General features: G+C 33.4%; 1 protein-coding gene across 1 annotated transcript in view; it reads right to left on the bottom strand.

Moving 5' to 3' along the window:
• Window positions 1–24,213, bottom strand: part of DIAPH2 (diaphanous related formin 2) — a gene marked incomplete at its 5' end in the record, with an annotated part of 690,195 nt that overhangs the window by 403,735 nt on the left and 262,247 nt on the right. Inside the window, 2 exons of the mRNA XM_080910844.1 lie at window positions 9,691–9,785; window positions 11,587–11,688. Coding sequence (XP_080766970.1) covers window positions 9,691–9,785; window positions 11,587–11,688 — 197 coding nt within the window. The remainder of the gene's footprint in view (window positions 1–9,690; window positions 9,786–11,586; window positions 11,689–24,213) is intronic.

Raw genomic sequence — 24,213 nt, 5'->3', positions numbered from 1 at the left:
AAGTACAGGTATAATATCAGCATCATATTAAGGAAGAAATTAAAAATATTCTGAATAGTTATTAATGGCATAGTAGAAAATAACTGGAGAAAAATAAATTCTGGCATAATATTGACAAGCAGTTTTAGAAGAAAGATATTTATATATTGGTTATCTAATTCCAAATGGTAAACTTTGACCTCTCTCTCTCTCTCTCTCTCTCTCTCTCTCTCTCTCTCTCTCTCTCTCTCTCTCTCTTTCTCTCTCTCTCTCTCTCTCAAAAATTATAAAAATTAAACCAAGATGTTTCCTCTTATATTTCTTATGAAACTGAATGTTTATATTTTTCCTAAGATGAGTTTGTCATGATAAATCCTTTTTTTAAAGTAAAAGAAACAATGACTATTGTAATAGAAAAACATCACTTTTAACATACTAAAATAATACTTATTAACAGAGAGATATAATTCAATGTTTTTTTATTGTATTTAGTAAATAGGTCCTCATTTCTTATTAATTAACTATATATTTATATGTTCTAAATAGTACATACGATGATAAGTGTTAATAAATTTTCTCATGATAAGTTGAAGATAATGTTTTAAAAAGTAATTAAATGAAAACTCTGATTTCTTTCTTTTCTTTTTGAATGTGTTCTTTACTTACATTTTAAATGTTATCTCCTTTCCTGGTTTCCCTTCTGAAATCCCCCTATGTGGCTCCCCATCCTCCCTAACACTATGAGAGTGTTCCCCCATCCACCCAGCCACTCCCTCTCACCTCTCTGACCTGGCATTCCCCTACACTGGGGCACTGAGCCTTCACAGAGCCATTGTCCCTCCATGTGTGCTCTTTGGTTGGTGGTTTAGTCCCTGGGAGCTCTGGGGGGTCTGTTTGGTTGATATTGTTGTTCTTCCTATGGGGTTGCAAACATCTTCAGCTCCTTAAGTGTCTTTTTCTAACTCTTCCATTGGGGGACCCCATTCTCAATCCAAAGACTGGTTGAGACCATCTGACTCCATATTTCTCAGGCTCTGGTAGAGCCTCTCAGGACAAGGCTTTATCAGGCTACTGTCAGCATATTCACAGGAGGAAATACAGAGACAAAGTATGGAGCAGAAACTGAAGGAAAGGCCATCCAGAGACTGCATCATTCAGGGATCCATCTCATCTACAGTGACAAAACCCAGACAATATGGTGAATGACAAGAAAACTCTGATATCTAATGAGAGATATTATATAACATATTCAGAAAAGAAGACTTTAGTAGATAAACATTAAAATCAAGTCAGTCACCCACCTATATGCCACATTAGGGGGAAAGGTTGGTAAACAGTGGTATGTTTAAAAAAGCATCAATGAACTAATCATATGAACTAAATTTTTATTCCAGATTGATTGTATGTTATTATGTAATTTATGATTCCATACTTTAAATCTAAGCAAGCAGAAATTGAGCATGTCAACTTTATTAAGGTCTAGATATAAAGCACACAAATGGGCTACTATGTGATAAAAGAGAAAAAGCCAACTCACAGTAATATTATTAGATGTTTTTAAAATAGAGAATATTTGTGGCCTTTAATGTAAAATATGTCTGACCATATTTTTGGAATTCAGTAAGAAGCAGAAGCTGATTTCATAAAGTTATGGTTTCAAATGTGATCTATACTAATGAAATACATAAAACTTAAGTCATTGAGTTTGTAATAACCTTAGAATAGAGATATTAATTGTATATATCAAATTCTGAAATGTTACTGCCTTTCTATCAAAAGGATAAGTAATTCCTAAAACAAATGTTTTCGACTGGGGACAGTTTTGGATCTGCTATATTCATTGGAGAAAAACTAAAATCAAAAGCTGCAGTGAGTATTACTACAAGCATCTATAGAACAGAATTCCACAATCCAAAGCTCACAATATAACAATTCAAGCTAAGCACATATGTTTTATGTATGTTCACTAACTAAAGGCTTTTAAATGGATCTATTTTGTTATGAAGCTAACAATGCATATATGAAGGGTGAATCAAAATGTCAACCACAGATTTAACTCTATCTCGAAGAGTTAAATCCCTCTCTTTCCTTCTTGTCTGCTCATCTATAATACTGAAAGAGAATAGTTAATATATGTTTATATTATACATTATACTACAATACACTGTAATATAGTATACTAATTATATTATCTTAGAATAAATTCTAATATAACTATATATCTTTATTAAATATAATGGCTAGGTAAGTTCTAACTTGCTTTGAAGACACAGAATTAGAAAAACCTGGAAAAAGCCATGTGAAGATTTAGTCTGATGTATAACAAATTTCTCACTGCCATCCTTGGATTATAATAAAATGCTTTCAGAAATGTAATCAAGTGGTATGGGTTGTCAAATACTTTACTAACCAAATCTTCTTTGTTTCAACCCATTTTGCTACCTGTTCCCTTAGCTTCTTATTTTAAAGGCCTTTTTGTTTGAATTGTACAAGATATAAAAAATAATATGAAAAAATATTTTACACAACTATGAATAAAATATTGTTTTCATTCGAATTATAATAAAGGTAAAAATTTTTACACAAAATGGTATAAGCAAAAACTTATTTTCTTAAAGCTACGCTTTCTTTCCTTGCAAATAAGAAGCCAACCAGTGTTAGTAACAAATGAAATACTAGTTATTCTTCAAAATAATACAACATAGAAAAAATGATAATCAACTGGCACAATATTTGTTTGGATTAGATTCAGCTTAACAATAGACTAAAATTAGTACACAATGCTCAAAAACAAAACGGCTGTCAAAACAGACAAGAGAATACATTTTAAAATTCCATCAAATAAAAACTTAGAAGCAAAAGCTGAAAAACAATAACAACTCATGAATAAAAATATCAGTGTACTGCATAAAGAAGCATCATAAATACTTATTCCTCTCTGATGAGAAATATGAAAGAAATGTTTTAATATTGTTCCTGTTATTCTTATTTTAATGTATTGCTTTCTATAACGAATTAAGAAAAGAAATATGGAGAACACTGGTTGCTATTTAAGAGAAAAAAGTGTAAAATTCTACAGTACTAATGCCTTTCTAAGCCTGATTGATATACCTGTAGTCTTCTAAAGCTATCATCTCTCATAAAGTACACAAACACATGCCGACTCACAAACCTGAATAAAATAAAGATGGTCGATAGCCACGTAAATAGATCAATAATTACAAAGATGGATTGAAGAGACAAAAACGAGCTCTACTATTACACATGCATGAACTTCCTGACTATAAGAATAATTATACACTACAACTGGTTAATTGAGGGAAGTTGAACAATCTTTTTCTTGCAGAATCAATAGATACCCATTTATTTTTGATGACTTAGGTGTAGCACTGCCTGGAATCCAGGGGATGGATTGAATGACCTTTGCTACTATCTAATCATTTTGTCAGTATTCAAGAATGAGTTATATAGATCATGTAATCTATTTTGAGATGTAAAAATCACATTTGAGAAAACATAATCATGTGGAATAGTGTAGGTTTTGTGTCTTGCATGAACTGAAGTCTTAAAATTTTAACTGTGTTTCAGAATCATAAGACAGCTAGAATACTAGGAAGTTAAAAGTAGGGGGTGAGCAGAAATCTTCCTTTGCATGGGTTTTCAATTATGAAGTATTGTAGAGCTGCATTTTACCTGAGATATTATTTGCACATATTTTAACCTTCTATACATAAAGAAAATTTTTAAAATGAAAAGAGATAAAAGGAAAAAATGAGAGAATGGTAGAAAAACTGAAGTAGGTGATGAGACAGCAACAAATGAAAAGACAGAAAGTTCCTTCCTCTTCAAGGGTTTCCTAAATTAGAAGAGGTAGAGGCCAGAATACCAAAAATAAACAAAACTGCTTAAAAAGTACAGGAATCTGGTGTACAGTTCAGCATATTTTAAGGGTGACTTATAAAACCAGGCCTAGCTACAACTACAATTGTAGATAATAAGAGAAACTCTATGCAATAGGGGGAACGTAGGAGTCACTAACGTACTATTAAAAGTGAAAAGACCATAGTGGAACATGTGTTCTTGTTCTATGTTGGAGCGTCTTTTAGGTATATGCTGAGGGATGATATAGCTGAGTCCTCATGTAGTACTTTGTCCAATTTTCTGAGAACGACCAGAGTGGTTGCACCAGCTTGCAATCTCACCAACAATGGAGAAGTGTTCCTCTTTCTCCACATCCTCAACAGCATCTGCTGTCACTGGAGTTGTTGATCTTAGCCATTCTGACTCTTGAGAAGTGAAATCTCAGGGTTGTTTTGATTTGCATTTCCCTGATGACTAAAGATGTTGAAAATTTTTTTAGTGCTTCTCAGTTGAAAATTCTGGGTTTAGCTCAGTACCGCATTTTTTTTTTAAATAGGGTTATTTGATCCTCTAGAATCTAACTTCTTGAGTTCTTTGTATACATTGGACAATAGCCCTCTATTGGATGTAGGATTGGTAAAGATCTTTTGCCAATCTGTGGGTTGCTGGTTTTTCTTGATGACAGTGTATTTGCATTACAGAAGCTTTGTAATTTTATGAAGTGCCATTTGTTTATTCTTGATATTAGAGCATAAGTATTCTGTTCCGTTTGTGTTCTGTTCAGGACACTATGTTCATAGCATCCTTATTTATACTTGCTAGAAGCTGGAAAGAAACCAGATGTCCTTCAATAGAGGAATGGATATAGAAAATGTGGTACATATACATAATGCACCTCTACTCAGATATTAAAAGCAAGGACTACATGAAGTTCTTAGGCAAATGTATGGAACTAGAAAATATCATCCTGAGTGAGGTAACACAGTCACAAAAGAACACACATAGTATGCACTTGTTGATAAGTGGATACTAGCCCCAAAATATCAGAACACCCAAGAAACAATTACCATCCCAAATGAAGCTGAAAACAAAGAAAGATCAAGATGTGGATGCTTCAGTCCTTCTTAAAAGAGAAGAATAAAACACTCAACTGGAGCAAATTCAGGGACAAAGAGTTAAGCAGGGACTGAAGAAAAGATCATTCAGAAACTGCCTCACCTGGGGATCCATTCCATATGCAGGCACCAAACCCAGTAACTATTGCTGATGCCAAGAAGTACTTGCTGACAAGAGCCTGATATGGATGCCTCCTCAGAAACTCTGCCGGACTCATCCTGATACAGATGAGTGTGTTTGTAGTTAACCATCAGACTGAGCATGGGGACCCCAATGGAGGAGCTAGAGAAAGAACTGAAAGAGCCGAAAGGGTTTGCAACCCCATGGGAAGAACAACAATATCAACTGACCAAATCCTCCAGAGCTCCCAGGGACTAAAACACCAACCAATGAGTTCACATGGAGAGACCCATGGCTCCATTCTCATATGTAGCAGAAAATGACATTGTCTGGCATCAATAGGAGGAGAAGATTTTGGTCCTGTGAAGTTTCCTTCCCCCAGTGTAGGTGAATGCCAGGGATATTAGGTTGGTATGGATTGTTGGGAATGAGTCCCTCTTCATGGAAGCAAGAGGAGGGAGAGGGGAATGGAGTGGGGGGAAAGAAATACATAAAATATCCAATAAAATAAAAAAAATAGCCATCACAGGTGCCAAAGCATGTAAAAAATAATGACAAGAAGAAATTTAAAAGGTTTTATTATAATCATACGATAAATGGCTAAAGATATGTATATGTGTGTGTGTGTGTGAGAGTGTGTGTGTGTGTGACAAAAATATATTGTACTCTATTAATATGAACTATTTTACATCTTATGCATCAGTTAAAAATAAGTACAAAAGTTATTTCTCTCCCTGACTGCAACTATTACTTACAGGTCTATAGTGTATATGTTGTAATTTATCCTGACTTGACATGCATATTATTTTACTCTGATTTCACTATCACCCCCTATTGCCTCTACTTAGGGGGTCAACAGAAATACATTCCTTGACTTTCACCCATCACTGGTATCCTCAAGAATTTCAATAGTTTTAATAAATTAAGAATAAGTGCTTCGAAAATGACCCTTTAATCTCCTTTTCTGTACTAACCTCAATTCTATTATTGAACCATATTATACCATAATAATACCTGTAGTTCTTTTCTACTGTGTCATTGATTTTTTCCTTCTTCCTAGTTTGTCACTCCATTTTTAAATATCCAAATTTTACAGCCATCTTATAACTATAACTTTTCAGTGAATATATTTTTTTGATCTATCTACTCCCAGGCCCCCAATTAATGCCTATATAGTTAGGGGTGTTCTTCATTTTGTATTTAAAAAAATACTTTTCCCAATGTAGGGGAATGCCAAGGCAATGGGTTGGAGAGGGGGATCAGAAGGGAGTGCACCTTTGTGAAGGCAAATGAAGGAGGAGGGAGGATGGGAGACGGGCAGGGTAATGGAATAACATCTGAAATGTAAATACAGAGTATCTAATAAAAATACTTTGGGTTTGCCAGTTTATTCTATTAATAGAAAACACTTGATGTAGAGATAGATAAATAGATGGATAGACAGATAGATGATGGAGAGAGATGACTGATGGAAAAATAGATAGATAGATAGATAGATAGATAGATAGATAGATACATAGATAGATAGATAGATAGATAGATAGATAGATTGAATGTTGCCCATATTCAATAGTTTGAAATTTGAGTGAGAATACTACTCATTAGATTGTGATCTCTGTATAATAGGACCGCAAACAATCCACTAATTACTTGCCATATGCTTGCTGACCAGTATCCTCTGTTAATTCAGAAATATGTCTGAATTATAAAAGATATTTTCTTTCATATTCCTTAAAATTTACTCACATTTAACTTCACATAATCATTTATTCAACCTGGCAATACCTTAAAGTCTAATTCATGGTGAATTTGTTCCACAAAATAATTACCATAATCACAATATCCCTGGAAGCATATATGTCAGCTTCTGTCATTATTGGTTGTCCCCTGGACTTTTTCATGTTGGAATAAATTCTCAAAATAAAATCACATGCACTTCATTATAAATGAAACCAATTGTACTGGAATAGTTGTCAACATATTTACCAACACAAATTGTATAGAATAATAAATGTGAGATCTAATTTTAAAATAGTAATGAATATAGACGAAGTTTCTTGCTATCTGCCACAACAGGAACAGCAAAAGAAAATATTTCTTACTTCTATTACTGTTATTTGTAAGTACTGTTTTTGCTACATTTATCTACTGTCTATATTTTTAATTAAACAAAATACAACATGTTAATTAAAACTACATTCAAAGGAAATTGCACTATTTTACAGTATTATGTACAGAGTCCTTTCCAATTGTACTGAATTAACATCTTTGAAATCTGCACTATATGCTATCCTTCTATGTAAATCTTATTTTATAAATTCCTGACAAATGGAATTTCTCTATCAATATTTCTGCAGCATTTAAGAATTATTATAAGAACTAACTATCTGAAATAATACATACTTTATTTTTATAATTTTTCTCTCAATGTTTAACAATTTTAAAACTACTTTTTAATTTCTTTTTCAATATTCTATATCTGTCCAACTTCCAAATATTATTTTCAAAAATTTACAGACTAAATCCTAGTCATCTATATAAAAGTAGTTTTTTTTTAACTAAATAAAAGTAATGTTTTAAAGTAGTTCATTTATCTTTCCAAATAAGCGCAGTCTTCTAGTTGTCTAGTTTTTATTTGTTGACCCATTGTTGGAGACACAATGTTCCTTGGAAAAGATTTGTCCTTAATTGTTTTTGTTGTTTTTGTTGCTATGAGAAGACAACTATGCTGCATGAGCAACAAACTGTGATTATGCATAGATGGAGTTTAGCACTGTAATCAAACAGAACTTACAACAAAGTTCATCTGATGCTACATATTTAATGCTGTGCATTATCGATGTGCTACATGGTAATTAGACATAAATGGTAAACACTTCATGTGAATGGCAAATTGATGTTACTTTCACATCACTGAAGAAAACATATGTGGTTTGGAAGTCCTAGGGATATCTTTTTGGCACAAGAAAAACAATCTTTTGGGAGAGCAGAAAGACTATAATCATTTCACCTGGGGAGCATTTTCCTGCCAGAATGTCTTTTGACATATGACTCATCCAGGGAAAACTAACATTAATCGTACAAACTCAGATGTCTCGTCTAATCATACATCTTAAATAAGAGAGAATCAATTTAGATTGATCATTATAGGAAAAGAGAGAAACTAGGTCTTTATTGGACAATTAGCAATCTGGCTTGTCAACAAATTCTTATCAAATAGAAATGAGAAAAACATAGAAGACTCAGGCTGGACATCTGTGTCAGGGGATGCAAGAGTGCTGTTCTCAGAAAGGATCTGAGTTCAGCTCCCAACATACACTTAGGGTAGTTTGTAATTGTCTTAAATCCCAGCTCTCCAGGGAAGCTGCTTCCTCTGGCTTCCAGAGACACGTGTACCCACTTGAACTAGGATTTTTTGCACAATAATTGAAATGAACAAGGCACAGTAAATGTGACTAGTTACCACTCTTTTGTTGGACTGTGATTTTCTATTTTAAAATATGTCAATTTAAGGCAGGTAAACTTGTGTAACTTCAATAATGAAAGCTTCTAAATATTTCCTCTATAATGAAACTGTAGTAAGACACCATCATAATTTGAAGTCAATCAATGTATTCATGCTTCTCTTGATTAGAACATTCAGTTTCCCTTTATGCTTCCAGAAATTTCCTACCTGCTCTGTGAAGGTTGACTTTGACCTGCTTCATCTATTCCAGGGCCACTACACATTCCCTTGGCAAATGAAATAAAAACTACTACAAATATCATGCATCAAGTTTTTGAATGTCCTGACCAGTATAATTTTTCAAAAGTTTCTTATTTTTAAAATCAGGATTTAAGAACTTATACCGATGTTTAGTAAATATCTTACTTTGATCTGTTCTACACTATATTCAAAACTGTACTACTGAAATTGTTACTTTACATCTTTGCTTTTTGAGATACATCTTTTCTTTTCTTTGCATTTTGAGAAAGTGTGGAAAAGAAAATCAAATTCAAATCCTGCTTAACAGATGCTTCCAGAAATTTCCTACCTGCTCTGTGAAGGTTGACTTTGACCTGCCTCATCTATTCCAGGGCTACTACACATGCTTTATTTTTTCTTTTAAAATTAACTGAGTGTATGTTTATTTTATTTTCTCTCTCAGCAATTTTATATATTCTTATTTATATATTTTTACATTATTATTATTATTATTATTGCATGTGCACCTTCCAAGACAAATGTGATCAGCTACTCATTTCAATCAAAGAAACAATGGACATTATTTTTATCTACAAGAATTTAAAAACAAAAAAGCAAATCTTGTTAATGTTTATTTTTTCCCACAAGAGGATTTTTGAGCACATATTATACTAATACATAAAGCTATATCACGATAGTAAAAAGTCACCATAAACCAATCAAGCCTGAATCTTATTGGAAATAAGCATGTCCACACTGAAAAAATACATGAGGCAAACTGTGTTGCCTCCATCAAACTTGATGATAAATCACCCATAGAAATATTACTTGTTCACAACATCAATAATATATTTTCATAACATCATTGAAAAGAGACACTTCTAAAACTTGTATAAACATTATGTTAAAGCCAAAGATACTTAATGTACCTGAATTAGGGCCTCACTGAGCAACTCTTCATTAACTTCCAAAATAATGTTCTTTATTTCCTCATATGGCATGCGGTAAGATCCAAGGAAGATAGCTAAAATAAAATTGGAATTTATTAAAGACAGAATGGTATTAAAATTAAAGAGTGTTAATGCATATTTAATTACTACTTAATACACTCTGAATATGCTATTTTGTTAGTAATATAATAATTAATCTGAATTATAAGCTGCTTCTATTTGATGGAGTATTTTATCCATACAGCCAAAATAATCAATATTCCAGAGGTTATAGCACATAGAGATCATGTATACATATATACGGAATAAAATTCCTACTTAGATTTCTCATAACTCTATGCATAATCATTTATATTAAGCTAACACATACTGCCCAGCCAGAAACTGATTAAAGTTGTCCTTTTGATTCAATCTAGGTTTTTACTATTTTTTCAATCTAGATTTAAATGCCAAAAATTTCAGATAGATCCAAAATTGTATTTCTCAGGAATGATAATAAACATCATTCTATTTTTCTCAAACTTAATCTAAATCTAAAAATAATGAAGAGAAAGTTGGAAGAATAGTTAATTAGTGAGTCTTGCATTTTTCTTTGGAGTTGCAGCATGAAACTGTATGCCATTTCACTCTGACTCCAATATCTCATCGACCATTACATCTGAGAAATTTTCTCAAATGCTGAATCCTTTCCTTGTCAGCCTTTAACTTCATTGGGTAGATGTTATGTCATGTTAGAAAAATAAGCAACTAGTATTACTTAGAATACATTACAATTACACAGACACTATTTTTAAATGAATTCTATACCATTATTCATTAAACCTACTTGTAAAAAGAGCAAAGATGGGCTCTGAGAGGTAGAACCTGAAACAAAACCTATTAATGATTTTTTATGAAAAGCTCTACTTGATTACACTGGTAGCAAAAGCAAAACTAAAACTCACTGTCTAGGCAAATGGTTAACTAAACAGAGAAATGGAATGAGAATTTTAAAACTATCATATATTAACTAGATAATATGATCATAATGTGTAGTAAAAATACTGAGATAAACTTTATGAGAAAAATAATCATTGTAGTAGGACACGACTTTTTGATAGCTATTAGTAGACCAGTTGTATGAATTATACTTTGCCTGATAGCAGAATGGTCAGTTGTATACTTTAATCTCATTCTCAAATACCTACCATGGTATTCTGTGTGCAAATATAAATGTAGGTTGTGTTAAAGTTTTTCACTCAAGAGAGTTTTACTATCATCCGGATCAAAGCACCCTTCAGTAGTGATAAAAATATTCTAAATCCAATTTAGAAGACAAAGCATGTCAGAGTAAAACTTAGAGGTTTATTTAAATGGCCATGAAATCAACTATCCAGCTACATTACCAATACCACATTTAATGTCTCAGTGCTTAGGTAAAGGTGTCAAGGCTCAGTTTTAAAGTGTAGTGGCTAACAATTTAACTAGATCACATCACAATTATTTTAAACAAAAGAATAGCAATTAAAGGAATTGTCCAAACTGACAAGGAAATACTTCTAAAAATATGAATCCCAAGCCTACTCAGTAAAATAACAATGGAAACATCTAATAGTGCATTTTAATACTAATTTATATTACATTTAATTATATTTGCAATGGAAGTTTTATTAACAATGCATTTGAGAGCTCTAAAAATTGTAAGTTCTAGCAGGTTAAATGGTGTTCAATTATTATTCTCTTCAATTTGGTTAAGAAGCATAAGGAAACCTGGATTATATTGATATAGGATCTCATTTCTAACATTTGGTCTGGTCAAAATTGTAAGGTTGCTTCCATTGAATGAGCCATCACTAATTCTATCTGCATCATGACTTTGCAGAACACTTTACATACACAGATTCTGGGCTGTCTTGGTATCCAAAATTCTTAATTCCTTCACTTTCTTCTTTGAAGGCCCACTCCTATTTTCTTCTGCAGCCTCTGCATTTCTTTGGCCTAAAAGAAAAAAAATGTTGATTCATAAACAATTATGGTTCTAATCCCAGTACATGAAATAACATTAGTAAGGCATATTAACTACATTAATAAAGGTGATTCTGAAATCAATAAATGTGTTTATTTCATTAGCACAGGGAAGACGATGAACATCAAAATATAGGCCTACTTAGAGTTTTTCCTACAAATTAAATATCAGCAGTTAAGCAGAAAAGATAAGCCAAATAGAACTAAAAATCAATTGCTGCTTTTTCACTAATGTGTAACATCTATTACTCCTTTAGAGGTAACTGGAGCAGCCCTGGAATTAAACATAAAAGTAAAATCTCACTAATTTGGACTAATTGGGAAAAAAGAAGACATGCTTTTTATCCTAAAACATGTTAATATATATAAACTTATTATTTTCAGTGAAACTGCTTTAAAGCACCTAAGGTAACTGTAGCTGAGAAATGGGTTATAGCAGTAAAACTCTCCAGTGAGTCTTGTTTGAAGAATTGGTTAAAGCATTTTTAAGTTTTACAAGAGCACCACCCATTAGCATATACATAATTATGTATCCTGGAAGATGGTGCTTTGCTCAGAACACTGTATTTACTCTTTCTCTAAAAGGTTAAAAGGATTAAACCAATAAGGTATGCATCATCAAGGAACAGAAGTGTTTGCCCCTATTCACCCTTGAAAGATACTAGTGTCAATCTTTGGTCTGTCTGCTAAGAAAATGAAACATGAAGTGAAGTCTCAAATTACTATCTGCACAAAAGTGCTCTAGCAATTGTGCTCAAGTATTGTTGCTTTACTTCGTCCATGATAAATACAAGGTTTAGGCAATGGGACCACTAAATTATGTTAGCCAAAGTGGACTTCGTTTTTCAATCAAGTAGTATTCTTACACTCAACTCATGCTGCTAAATTTTATCACTGATACATACAATTGATTATAATGCTCTTTTTCTTATCACTGCAAAAAATGTAGTTTAGTTTGAGGTGATAATGGTTTTTATTATTTCAATCAATTTAATATTGGCTAAACACCTCACACATGAAGTTTTTTTTTTAAGTGAAAGAGAAATATTCATACTATATCATTGCCAAGGAAAGATATCAGCATTTATGGATCCTTTGCAGTATTTCAAAGCATGCATGAAAATGTTGCAAATCCATAGGTTCTATCATTAATGGTGTAAGATGTAACAGATATGAATTCTCCTATCTTTGCATACAAGTAACACATAGAATAAATTACAGAACAAATCTTAAATATTATAATGTTTAGTAGAATAATCAATGTAAAAATAGACACAGTCTAATGAGACTAGATAATAATTCCCTTGAACTTTATAATTGTGTGACAGGTGTCTAGTTATTTGCAATGTTGCCAAAATACAATCATTGGAATTGGTAAAAGAAAAATGAATTTTAGGATATTTCTTTAAAAGCCTTAATAATTTTCCTCAAAGGACCTTCTGTAACTACCGTGTCTTTCTTATGGAAGAGTCAACATTTCAATTTATTCTAATTTTAAGCTATTCTCAGTTTAAGACAATTGCATAAAGAAATGACAGCTCAACTGCTATTTCTGATGTCAATAAAGAGAATTTGAATTATATCAAAATTACATCTAAAAGCACGTTCAGAAAATTTAATATAATCAAAGAAGGAGTCAAGACAATATTCCTCACTTCAATAGTCCTAAACTCTTCCACCAGAAACTAATTAAACAGGAACATACAGGATGAAATGCTGTCAGATGAAGATTATGTGAATATTGTTTTTAAACTAAGAAGCTACTATCTAACACAGGTGTATCTAATGCTTTTTAGTAACTTTACAATTGACTATTGTTTTTCATTAAAATTTAGTCTGAGCCTTTCGTTATTCAAATGAACAAAATGTTTGAAATTAAAATTAGATATCTTAAGTATCCATAGCTCAGGGTTTCCTTAGGAATGGTAGGCCATTTTACCTGTATTATGTAAGTGGTATGAAAACCTGAAATTTAGAAAGCAATAACCATTTCATTATTCTTTTGGAAATAAAAGTAGAAGAGCAAATTTAAATTAGTACCCAAACTAGAAATGTTTTCAAAAATAATGGCTAATATTGTCTTCAGTTATGAGCACTGACTGCTCTTCCAGAGGTCCTGAATTCAACTCAACAACAACATGGAAGCTGACAACCATCTGTAATAGAATTAGATGACCTCTTCTGGAGTGTCTGAAGATAGCTACAGTGTACTCAAATTCATAAAATAAATAAATTCAACAAAAAGAAATACAAATAAAAAACCAAAAATAAATAAAAAGGCAAGCAAAAAAACAAATGAAAACAAACAAACAACAACACCCCAGTATTCATTAAGGATCAAAACTCCAGGCTTAGATAGTGAATACAGAAAACAGTGACAAATATTAAAGCATTCATTTATTCAAACCTGTCTTTTACCATGATCTCAGAATGTGACTCTTCCCTAACTAATCCAATTCTAAATGTTTCTAATGCTTACAAACTTAAAAAAATACATTATAACATAATTGTGACCACCAAAATTTATTTGGATGAGACTGAAAAGCTATTTTATGTTTCAATACAAAAAGAGATACTTTCACTCTTCATTCCACTAGTCCTAGCATAGGTTCACAGGTGGCATCTGTTCATTCAAGGTGGTAGTTCTGTGGCTTTACTATAGTAACCTTAGTAGCTTTCTACTCTTTCAACATAGAAATAAAAATCCAGAATAAATATATAAAAGCTCCAGTCTGTCTCCACAGTTTATAAACTGATGGCCTTGGAAATCCTAAAGAACAAATGTAGGAACCACAGACAATTATAAAGATGATAACCCTTTAAATGTAGGTAAAGTTTATTCAGTTTAGCAAGTAACAAAGTATTCGATTGTGTTCAACTGCCTTTGTATAGAGCAGTAAATCTGTTTATGAAACCTTGAAAAGGAATGCTGATGCAACATGAAGAAAGAGAATGAGTATCTGTTTGCTTTTCCTGCTACATGGGACAGCTGCACAGTCTCCCTGCTGTCTGCAGCTGCACAGTGAGGCACCCTACAGAAAAGTAGATTTTATCCTGACACCTGCACGGTATCTAAAGCAATAGGAATAGCATTATCAGGAGTGTTCTTTAAGTTCAGTGCACATTAACAAGACTAATGGTCCTAATAGTGGAAATCACACACATAGACACACACACACACACACACACACACACACACACACACACACACACACACACTTTGTAATGATTTCCTAATTAAGAAACAAATCTCACTAGTTGTACTTTATAAAAGACCCCCCCACACAAAATCAGGAAGCACATGTTACTGCAAATTAACATCTGCATAACTAATATACTTGTACACCTGTTCATTAAGCCAATTACTGAATACTGTTAAATGTCATCAAAACAGTATGTTTAACAACTTGCATAGCTAATGTTGTATATTTTCAAATTAGCCTCAATATCTTGGCAGATATTGTATATTTTGGAAAGGACAACTAAATGTGTCTTACAGTTTCAATGATAAACTTAGATCAGCTGGTAATTTAAAACCCCAAACTAAAACATGGTTCTTATTCCAAAGTAGAAAATGACAAATGAGGATGAAGTTTTTCCCATTAACTTTTGACCTATGTCAAGTACATTATTCAAGTTAGAGTCTGTCCCTCTACCCAAATGAAGCAATTTTCCTGACTGTTGTATCTACTCAAAATACCCTGTTATGCTAAACTGAGATTATTGTTTGGACAAGCAACACACACAAGCTGTTTAGATTTTTTTGTGATCAATTTTAGATTATTACAAATCTTGTACTCAATTTAGCTTAATATGGAAGTTAACTTATTTGAACGAGATTTAATAGAACACATAACTAAAATCACTTAGCAATTAATCATATTTACTTTTATTAGGCAAATAGAAGTGTGACAACATTCAGTATACCACATAGTTTTAAAAAACACACATTAACTTCTTCAAAATTCTGTAGGAAGTTATAAAATAAAGATGTTACTAAGGTGGGTTTCATTCGGAAGATTCTTATCTAAGAAGCTGCCATCTTCCTATGTCATTATTTCTCTCTCTCTCTCTCTCTCTCTCTCTCTCTCTCTCTCTCTCTCTCTCATCTGTTTCTGTTAATATATAATATAAATATATAATATATAAACAAATTTAATGAGAAGATTGTGCATAATATCAGGAATCTAAAGGCTTACAACAATCTCTACACTAAAAAAAGGGGCTGTGTTGAGAGTGTCACAACATGTTAATAAAAGAAACATGTACAGTGAGTATCAAGACAGAGGATGACATCAGGCTAGCTGACCATCTCTACCACAACTCCAACTTAACTATCAAAGGTGAGAGCCTTTGAAAATTCTAGCCTAAGCAAAAGGCATCAGTACTGTGGAAATCTCTATACTAAGGAGAAAGCATTGGTAACTTTAGAGGTAAAAACTGTTTAGTGGGTTATTATCATACAGGAATGATATGTGCTTTCTATGTGGCTTATGAGAAATAAAGGGAGTACACACGCAAAAGCTTCACAATACATAAAACACAAAATGGTTGCTGGAACAGAGAGTAAATTTTTTGTCTTTGCATATCAAAGTGCTTTTGTTTCAAATGCTCAACTCAGCTACTCCACTGTGAAGTATCCATATAAAAACAAGAAAATGAATGAGCAAGCAAACATTACAATAAAATATCTTGTTTGCAAAACCACATGCTCAGACAGATTTTTCCTGAAGTATGCCATTTGCTTACATATGACATAAGAGGTACCTCATAAATGACTTTATCCCTTTCCTTTACAAAAAATAAAACTTATTCTCACTTATTCTTTTGAAACGTATGTAAATGTACAACACTGTCCTTGTAAAACAATGTTTAGAACTGTCCTATAGTAATTGTTTACTAATAAACCTCATTTTTAAAAGTCATTAATATAACACATTACACTTATAGTCATCAGGATTTTCATATGACTCTGTCCTACAGGGATCAGCCCATCAATACAAACATTTTGTGCTTTATGTATTGTGAAGCTTTTGCGTGTGTACTTCATTTATTTCTCAAAAGCCACATAGAAAACACATATCGTTCCTGTATGATAATAACCCATCTGATGCTAGAGTAACAGTCTTTTGTTTTACTCCTCTAATATTCTCCTATAATGTTATTATGTGTTTTATGTAACATAATTACAAAAGCAAATCAACATTATGGAATTATAAAAACCAATTTCTATTTTTCTATTATTATTAGGTTTGAATATGTTTGGTAATTATTCACTTGTGATTCAATGGTTTAAAGTAAACTGAAAAACTGAATTCTACCCCTCCCCAAATCATATGAATCTAGACTTTGAATTTAGTGTAATATTCTTCTTTTGCTTTATGCACATAAAAGTGTTACTGAGTGTTTCAATTTGGATTGTTGCTGGCTGAGCTCAATGGGAAATAAGCAGAGCTATATTGTCTCTTCTTTTGCCATTTGGATTCCAACAGCTTTCAATTTTATCTTTCAGCAGTAATTTTCTTTACTTCCGAAGCTACATCCATGTAATCTGTTGAAGGTGATGGCAACATTAGAAAATCTTTTTGCAAGGGTAAAATAGAGTACCTGAACTTCTTGTTTCTTCTTTGTTCTTAAACTTAGGTTTAGCCAGCTGGTGACTTCTGATTTGAAAGCAGAAAAATAGTATTTGAGAGTACTTTGGAAATGTAAAAACACATAAGAAGAATGAAATTTAAATAAGCAGAAAGATTCTATTCTTAGGACAAACTCCTGATGCTTTTTCTTCTCAAGATATGATCCTTCCTTGTTACATTACCCAGTATTTCCAAAGAATACCTGACCCAATGTCTTCATTCTTCTTTTCTATCACTTAGTTACAATGTGAATTCAAACTATACATATTCCTTCTGAATAAGAATGTCAGAATCACCATAGGAAAGGTCTCAGGATAGATATATCTTTAAAACTCCGTGGAGTTTTAAAGTACATTTATCTCTGTTTTTTAAAATAAAGTTGTTCAATTAAAAAAAAAAGCTCCATGGATTATTATCATAATTTGAACCAGCTGTTCTAAAGCATATAAAACATTCACCCCGTGACAGTTCTAAAATGAACCCAAATTGGACAAGGTAAAAAAATCCATCAATAGCAATCCTCAAAGGTCGACTTTGCATATTCTTTAAACCTAAAAATCTAACACCAAATGAAAATTCTTTGTCAATGGTAAGTGATCCATAATTTCAATTATTTTCTTAGTTTTAACTCAGTTAAGGACAAGTGCATTCTTAATTCAAGGATTTTCCATATATTTGTGTATTTTATATATAAAGAAATTTAGAATAAAGAGGGATACAATTCACACATTAATTAAAACTGACTACATACATAAAATTCTAAAATGGTTATTGCAAAAATTGCCACTACCCTATGATAGTTCTGGCCATCACAAGAGTAGAAGAAAGAGAACAAAATCTACCATAGGAAAATACACAGTGGCTAAAAAAGAAACTTCTTACTTCTGTCAATATTTTGATATTATCTGTTAACAAAGCAGCCATGGATGGTAAGGGCTTGGACTATGTAAAAGAGTAAGAAACATTTTATTCTTGGCCAATAGTAGCTGATCCTAAACATATCAGACATATTAAGAGAGAGAGAGAGAGAGAGAGAGAGAGAGAGAGAGAGAGAGAGAGAGAGAGAGAGAGAGAGAGAGAGAGAGAGAGAGCGCACTACTTAGTCTAAATCCTGAGATGAACTAGCCACAATGCTAAGCAAGCACACCATAGCTTAGTCTCATTGCTACTGGACATTACACAGTCATATCAAAGCCTTTGTGCTTCAGACCAATAGATTCAAAGGACAAAATTCAAGTCACAGTGTCGAATAAAATTTGCTAAGCTCCTAGCTAGTATTATAATGATACTAAATACATATAATGAGAATAATACTCCCCTCAGTTTACCATAAACTTTGCTCACAAAATAAATGATTAAATTTATGTATGTGCTCTATTACTTTAAATGGCAGAAATGGTTTGAACTGTAAGGTTTTAAGGACTAAATAAAAAATGTATTTGGATAAGGATCCACCTATGGAAACCTTCTCATGTAAGAAGTACCCTTCAATAGTAAAATATTTGGTGCTATATAGTATTTTAATACTAGCATGAAAAATAAAACCTTATACAAGAACATAAAACTAGCAGTTTATTGAAAACCCTTTGGGTATTGCCTAATGTGCAACTCTCATTAATTTCTGAGGTCACAAATTAAATAGCCAAGAGTCCATTGTCGCTTATAATGAAATGTATAAGATAAATTCAGTAATTATGAATAATACTGCTCAATTGTATACTGTAATCCCAAGTGTACTGACCAAAATTTTTACTAGTTTCTACAAATCTATAAATATAGGAAAATGTATTAAACGTAGGGAGAGATATTACAATGTAAAAGTAAAAACACATTTCATAAAGTTTAAATGAAACATTCATTATGGCAGAATAAAGAAGAAATACTAGTAATTTAAGGTTTTACAACAAACTTATTAAAGATAAAAGAGAAAGTAATAGCCCAGATAAGAAGCAGCTGCTAATAGTCCCAAACAGCAAAAGAATTTGTCTGGATCAGGACAGCAACCTGCTGGCTCTTTTTCCTCCTAAACCATTTCAAACATGCTGTGCTCCCCATTAGATTGGCCTTTACTTCACCCTAGTCACTTCAGTCCTAACACTGTGGGGGATCATTGTTGATTCCCTATGCTGCCAAAATGTACCTCTCTGCTCTTAGCCTTGAATGCTTTGAATTTAAACTTAAGCAATGGTTATAACCACAGGGAAGGAGCAAGAAGTTAATACATCAAATCTGGAACAGAAATGTCAAAATACATAGACACAGACAGACACACACACACACACACACACACACACAGTGGGGAAGGGAGGGAGGGAGGGGGAGAGAGAAACACAGAAACAGAGAAACAGAGACAGATAGAGTGAGTGAGTGAGAGAGAGAGAGAGAGAGAGAGAGAGAGAGAGAGAGAGAGAGAGAGAGAATATCTGTTTCAAACAGGCAAATATACTAGTTTTTTTTATAAGATTATTTAAAAATCATTTTGGAAGCATCCACACTTTGGCCTTTCTTCTTTTTGAGTTTTATGTGGTCTATGAGATGTATCATAGATGTTATGAGCTTTTCCCCACTAATCTCCACTTATGAGTAAGTATATATCATGTGTGTTCTTTTGTGAGTACCTCACTCATGGTATTTTCTAGTTCCATCCATTTGAATAAGAACTTAATAAAGTCATTGTTTTTAATAGATAAGTAGTACTCTATTGTGTAAATGTAACACGTTTTCTATATCCATTCCTCCATTGAAGGACATCTCGGCTCTTTCCAGCTTCTGGCTAGTATAAATAAGGCTGCTATGAACATGGTGGCACATGTGTCTTTGTTATATGTTGGAACATCATTTGGGTATATGCCCAGGGGTGGTATTCAGGCCTACTTAGAAGTTGGGGAGACAAAATAAGAACAGAATTAAAGCAAACGTGAAACATGGGAGGAAGAGAGGAGTGGGAGGCAAAATGGGGGACTGGATCATGTGAGGGAGGAAACAGGGCCAGAAAATTGAACAGAGGTGTGTAGCAATGGGGGATGAAGAACTGGGGGTAGCTACCAAAAAGTCCAAGATGCCAGGAAACAAGGGGCTTCCAGGACTTAATGAGGATGACATTAGCTGAAATATCTAATAAAGGGAAGAGAGAATTTGTAGAAACCATACCCAGAGGTTAGGCTGGTCCCTGGTTGAGAGATGGGGCCACACAAACATCTGCAAAATCTAAACCCAGAATTGGTCCTTTTTAAAGAAAATACACGGCTGAGGAGTGGAGCAGAGACTGAAGGAAAGGCCATCCAGATACTGCCCCATCTAGGGATCCATTCCATATGCAGCCACTAAACTCAGTCACTAATGCTGATGCCAAGAAGTGTTTGGTGACAGGAACCTGATATAGCTGTTTCCAGAGATGCTCTGTCACAGCCTGATAAATTACAGATGTGGATGCTTGCAGCAAACCATTGGACTGAGCATGGGGACCCAAATGGAGGAGTTTGGGGGAAAGACTGAAGGAGCTGAAGGGTTTTGTAACCCCATATGATAAACAATAATATCAACCAACCAGACTACATAGAGCTCCCAGGGACTAAACCACTGGGGTCTCGTGCTTCCAGCTGTATATGTAGCAGAGGATAGCATTGTCTGGCCTCAATGGGAGGAGATGTCCTTGGTCCTATGAAGGCTCAATACCCCAGCATAGGGGAATGCTAGGGTGGTGAGGTATGAGTGGGTAGGTGGGTGGTGGAGTACCCTTATAAAAGCAGGGGGGAGGAGGGATGGGATAGAACCTTCCTGGTGAGGAAGCCGGAAAGCAGAATAACATTTAAAATATAAATAAATAAAATAAGCAAAATAAAAATAAAATATGGTAGTGCTAAAAATTATTTCAGAAAGTGTTTCCTTGATGGACATGTTCAACTTATGGAATTGTCACCATGTAACCCATTCAGCTGTACAATTAATATGCTTTAATAATACATTTTAAATGAACTCTACAGCTTAGTATATCAATGCTTGAAATGAAGCAAAGAAACATTAATGTATTTGGCTTTCCATTTAAATCTTATGGAAGTGATTCTAATGAGACACAGAATAGTAGATATCTGAGACATTCTTCAATAAAACCCATACATACTAAATACAATAGGATAAAGCAGACAAAGAAAATAAACAAGTATACTCATTTAGAAGATGCTTGAAGTCTTGTTCTGAGAAAAAAAATTAAATACATTGTTGCTTTGAGGTAAGTTAATTTGCATACAGCTACCCTATGTGTCTAATGGAGTTGGAAGCACTTGAACCATTCTAACTGTAAGTTCTGTAGCAAATGTAAATATAATTAAAATATAAAATTTGCAAGAGGACTCCTAAGTATCTGTGAAAAAAATGAGCTTACCTCAATTAACATGTATTGCTGCTGAACCATTCTCTATTGAGACAAACACAAGGTATGATTGTCCATATGAAACATTTCCTACTTTCTTTATCTTCACCTTCACCACAAACAATGCCCTTTCCCTATTATTACTCAACTTGATTAATGGACAGGTATGTACATGGTTGTCTTCCCTGCGTCAAAAATTCATAACAAGAAGAGTGTGCATCATTCTTCCTGATTAATGCCTCCCTTGGACGAATAGAATGTTTGAGAAATCGTAGTAAAAAAATGGTGATGATTTAGGAAAATGTGAATCTGCCAAACAGGCGATTTCAGAGTTTTTGCCATAATGATAACTATGATAGGCTCAGAGCTGTAATAATATAGTCAATTAGAATAAACACAATCCAAAAGCTGTTAAGAAAGAAGAGTAGGCGTTGTCCTTAAAGTAAGACAGAACAGATCAATAAGAGAAATTGACAATGTCATATCAGAGGAGGACAAGCATATTCTAAGTCTACCAAAAATGTAAAGTTCAGAATAAAATAGGTCATTACAGACTATATAACCTGATTTCAAATAAACTAATGGTATGGTACTATAGGAAATAAAGAAGCATCAAATGGAAACAGTGAGCACACAGCCCTCCTTTCAGACACTTAATGGAAAAAGTATTTCTAGCCATGGAGTGAACAAGAGAAAATGAGTGAAGCCTAACTTGGTATAAACTTGCCCATTAGAAGAAGGTACTTGATTTTCAAATTCAAGAAGAGCTTTTATGCTATAAATGATTTTAGAACAAACCCAGAATACAATGATTTACTGCACAAGATCAATAGAAACTGTGCAAAAGAGATTATACTGTTCAGTGATCCATGTTGCATCAATATCTATAATGGAACAAGACAAGGTGATACAATGGCCCAAAGCTTCTTAAAATTGCTCTTCAACAAAATTAGATAGGAAAATAAAGTCAGCACAGATCATAAGCAAGTACCCCACCTACTTGTTTCCCTAATGAAAAAGACATCAATTTCCCATGTCATATGAAAGGTATAACATAGCACTATACTAGCATCAGAATAAAATTTGAGAAAGTCTTTAAAAAATGCATGCAACAAATAACAATCCAAATGAGCCTGTCAACATAACTGTGAAAGGAACATCACAACATCATCATCAATGTGAATCAATAAAATAGCAAAAGTGATTTGTTTAATGGTCAATACCACAGAAACAGCAGCCCATGCCAGTTTATGGGCATAGCAAACTGCTAATGAAGACTAAAATACTACTTAATTTTGTCATATTGAGGTGAAAGTGAAACATGGGTATTTACCTATATCATTAACTGAAGGAGATAAATTGGCTGTCATCCATTGACCACGGTTCCCTGAATGTAGGAAATCTGACAATATAAAAACCTAATGGTAGTTATTAAGGCTTCTCTCTATTCCAAGTACAGATGGATCATGTAGGTGGTTTGCCAATTAGACAACAGGTGGTTCTCTTGACTTACTGATTGCATTTGTGGCATTTAAAAAATTATTCCAAATAACTTCTGTATTGATGTAGGGAAAAGACATACCGTACCAAATTATGCAATTCAATACAATTAAAGATAGAGAAATTTTTTTTGGTGGTAGTGGATGGGGAGATCTTAATCTGAAAATTAGAAAATAATTCCAGGAAAGTCACAAGCATTAAGAAACCTGGAAGATCCAAAATGATGTCAAATTACTACTTCAATTAAATCTTTAAATTGTGTAAGAAATGGGTATCTATATTGTACTTTGCCTCTTTAAGCAAAGCATGACTTATTGATCAATAACAGTATCTAAAGCAAATATTTTGTTCCATTTCTAATAGTAGCTATTAATGACATTATCATCTTATTAGATTTTATTAAATGAGTTTCTCACTCAGTATTATTTTCATTCTGTTATGACCATATTAACTCTTCAAGGTAAGGATTCCATTCTGACAAACTATCTTTGTTTGCACATTTGCCTACTTTTGTGTTTAGTTGAAGTGGCATATAAAATGTAAAACATAGTGAACAGCACTTAACTGGAATATCTGTAAATATCATTTCATATGCCCTGGCCCTGAAGAAATACTTGAAGTCATACAATCTACAAGAATAGGACATAAAGAGGAGTGCTCTCACTCCTAAGTCCACTGGTGAGACCCCACATTCTCTCCACAGACTTTCCAAAGTGACACCCACGAGGATCTCACAGGGGACAGGAATTAAGGGGCTGCCATGGACTAGACTCTTCTGGTCTCCATCTGTCCCCAGAGCTAAGGCCATTCCACCACTATCTGAAACCACAACCTGCCTGCAGAGAGCAGATCACCCAGGAGTACTCACATTCCTAAGCCCACAGGACACAGGCTCACAGGTCCACAGGAGGGACAAGCTCCAGTCAGCACCAGCAAGAGCAACTAATATCACAGATAACAAGATGGTAAGAGGCAAACCCAAGACCTAATCAA

Source organism: Micromys minutus (assembly GCF_963924665.1).
Source record: "Micromys minutus genome assembly, chromosome: X".
Classification (NCBI taxonomy): Eukaryota; Metazoa; Chordata; class Mammalia; order Rodentia; family Muridae; genus Micromys; species Micromys minutus.
Note: the sequence above shows the minus strand (reverse complement) of the source record. Positions and strands in the feature narration are given on the sequence as shown.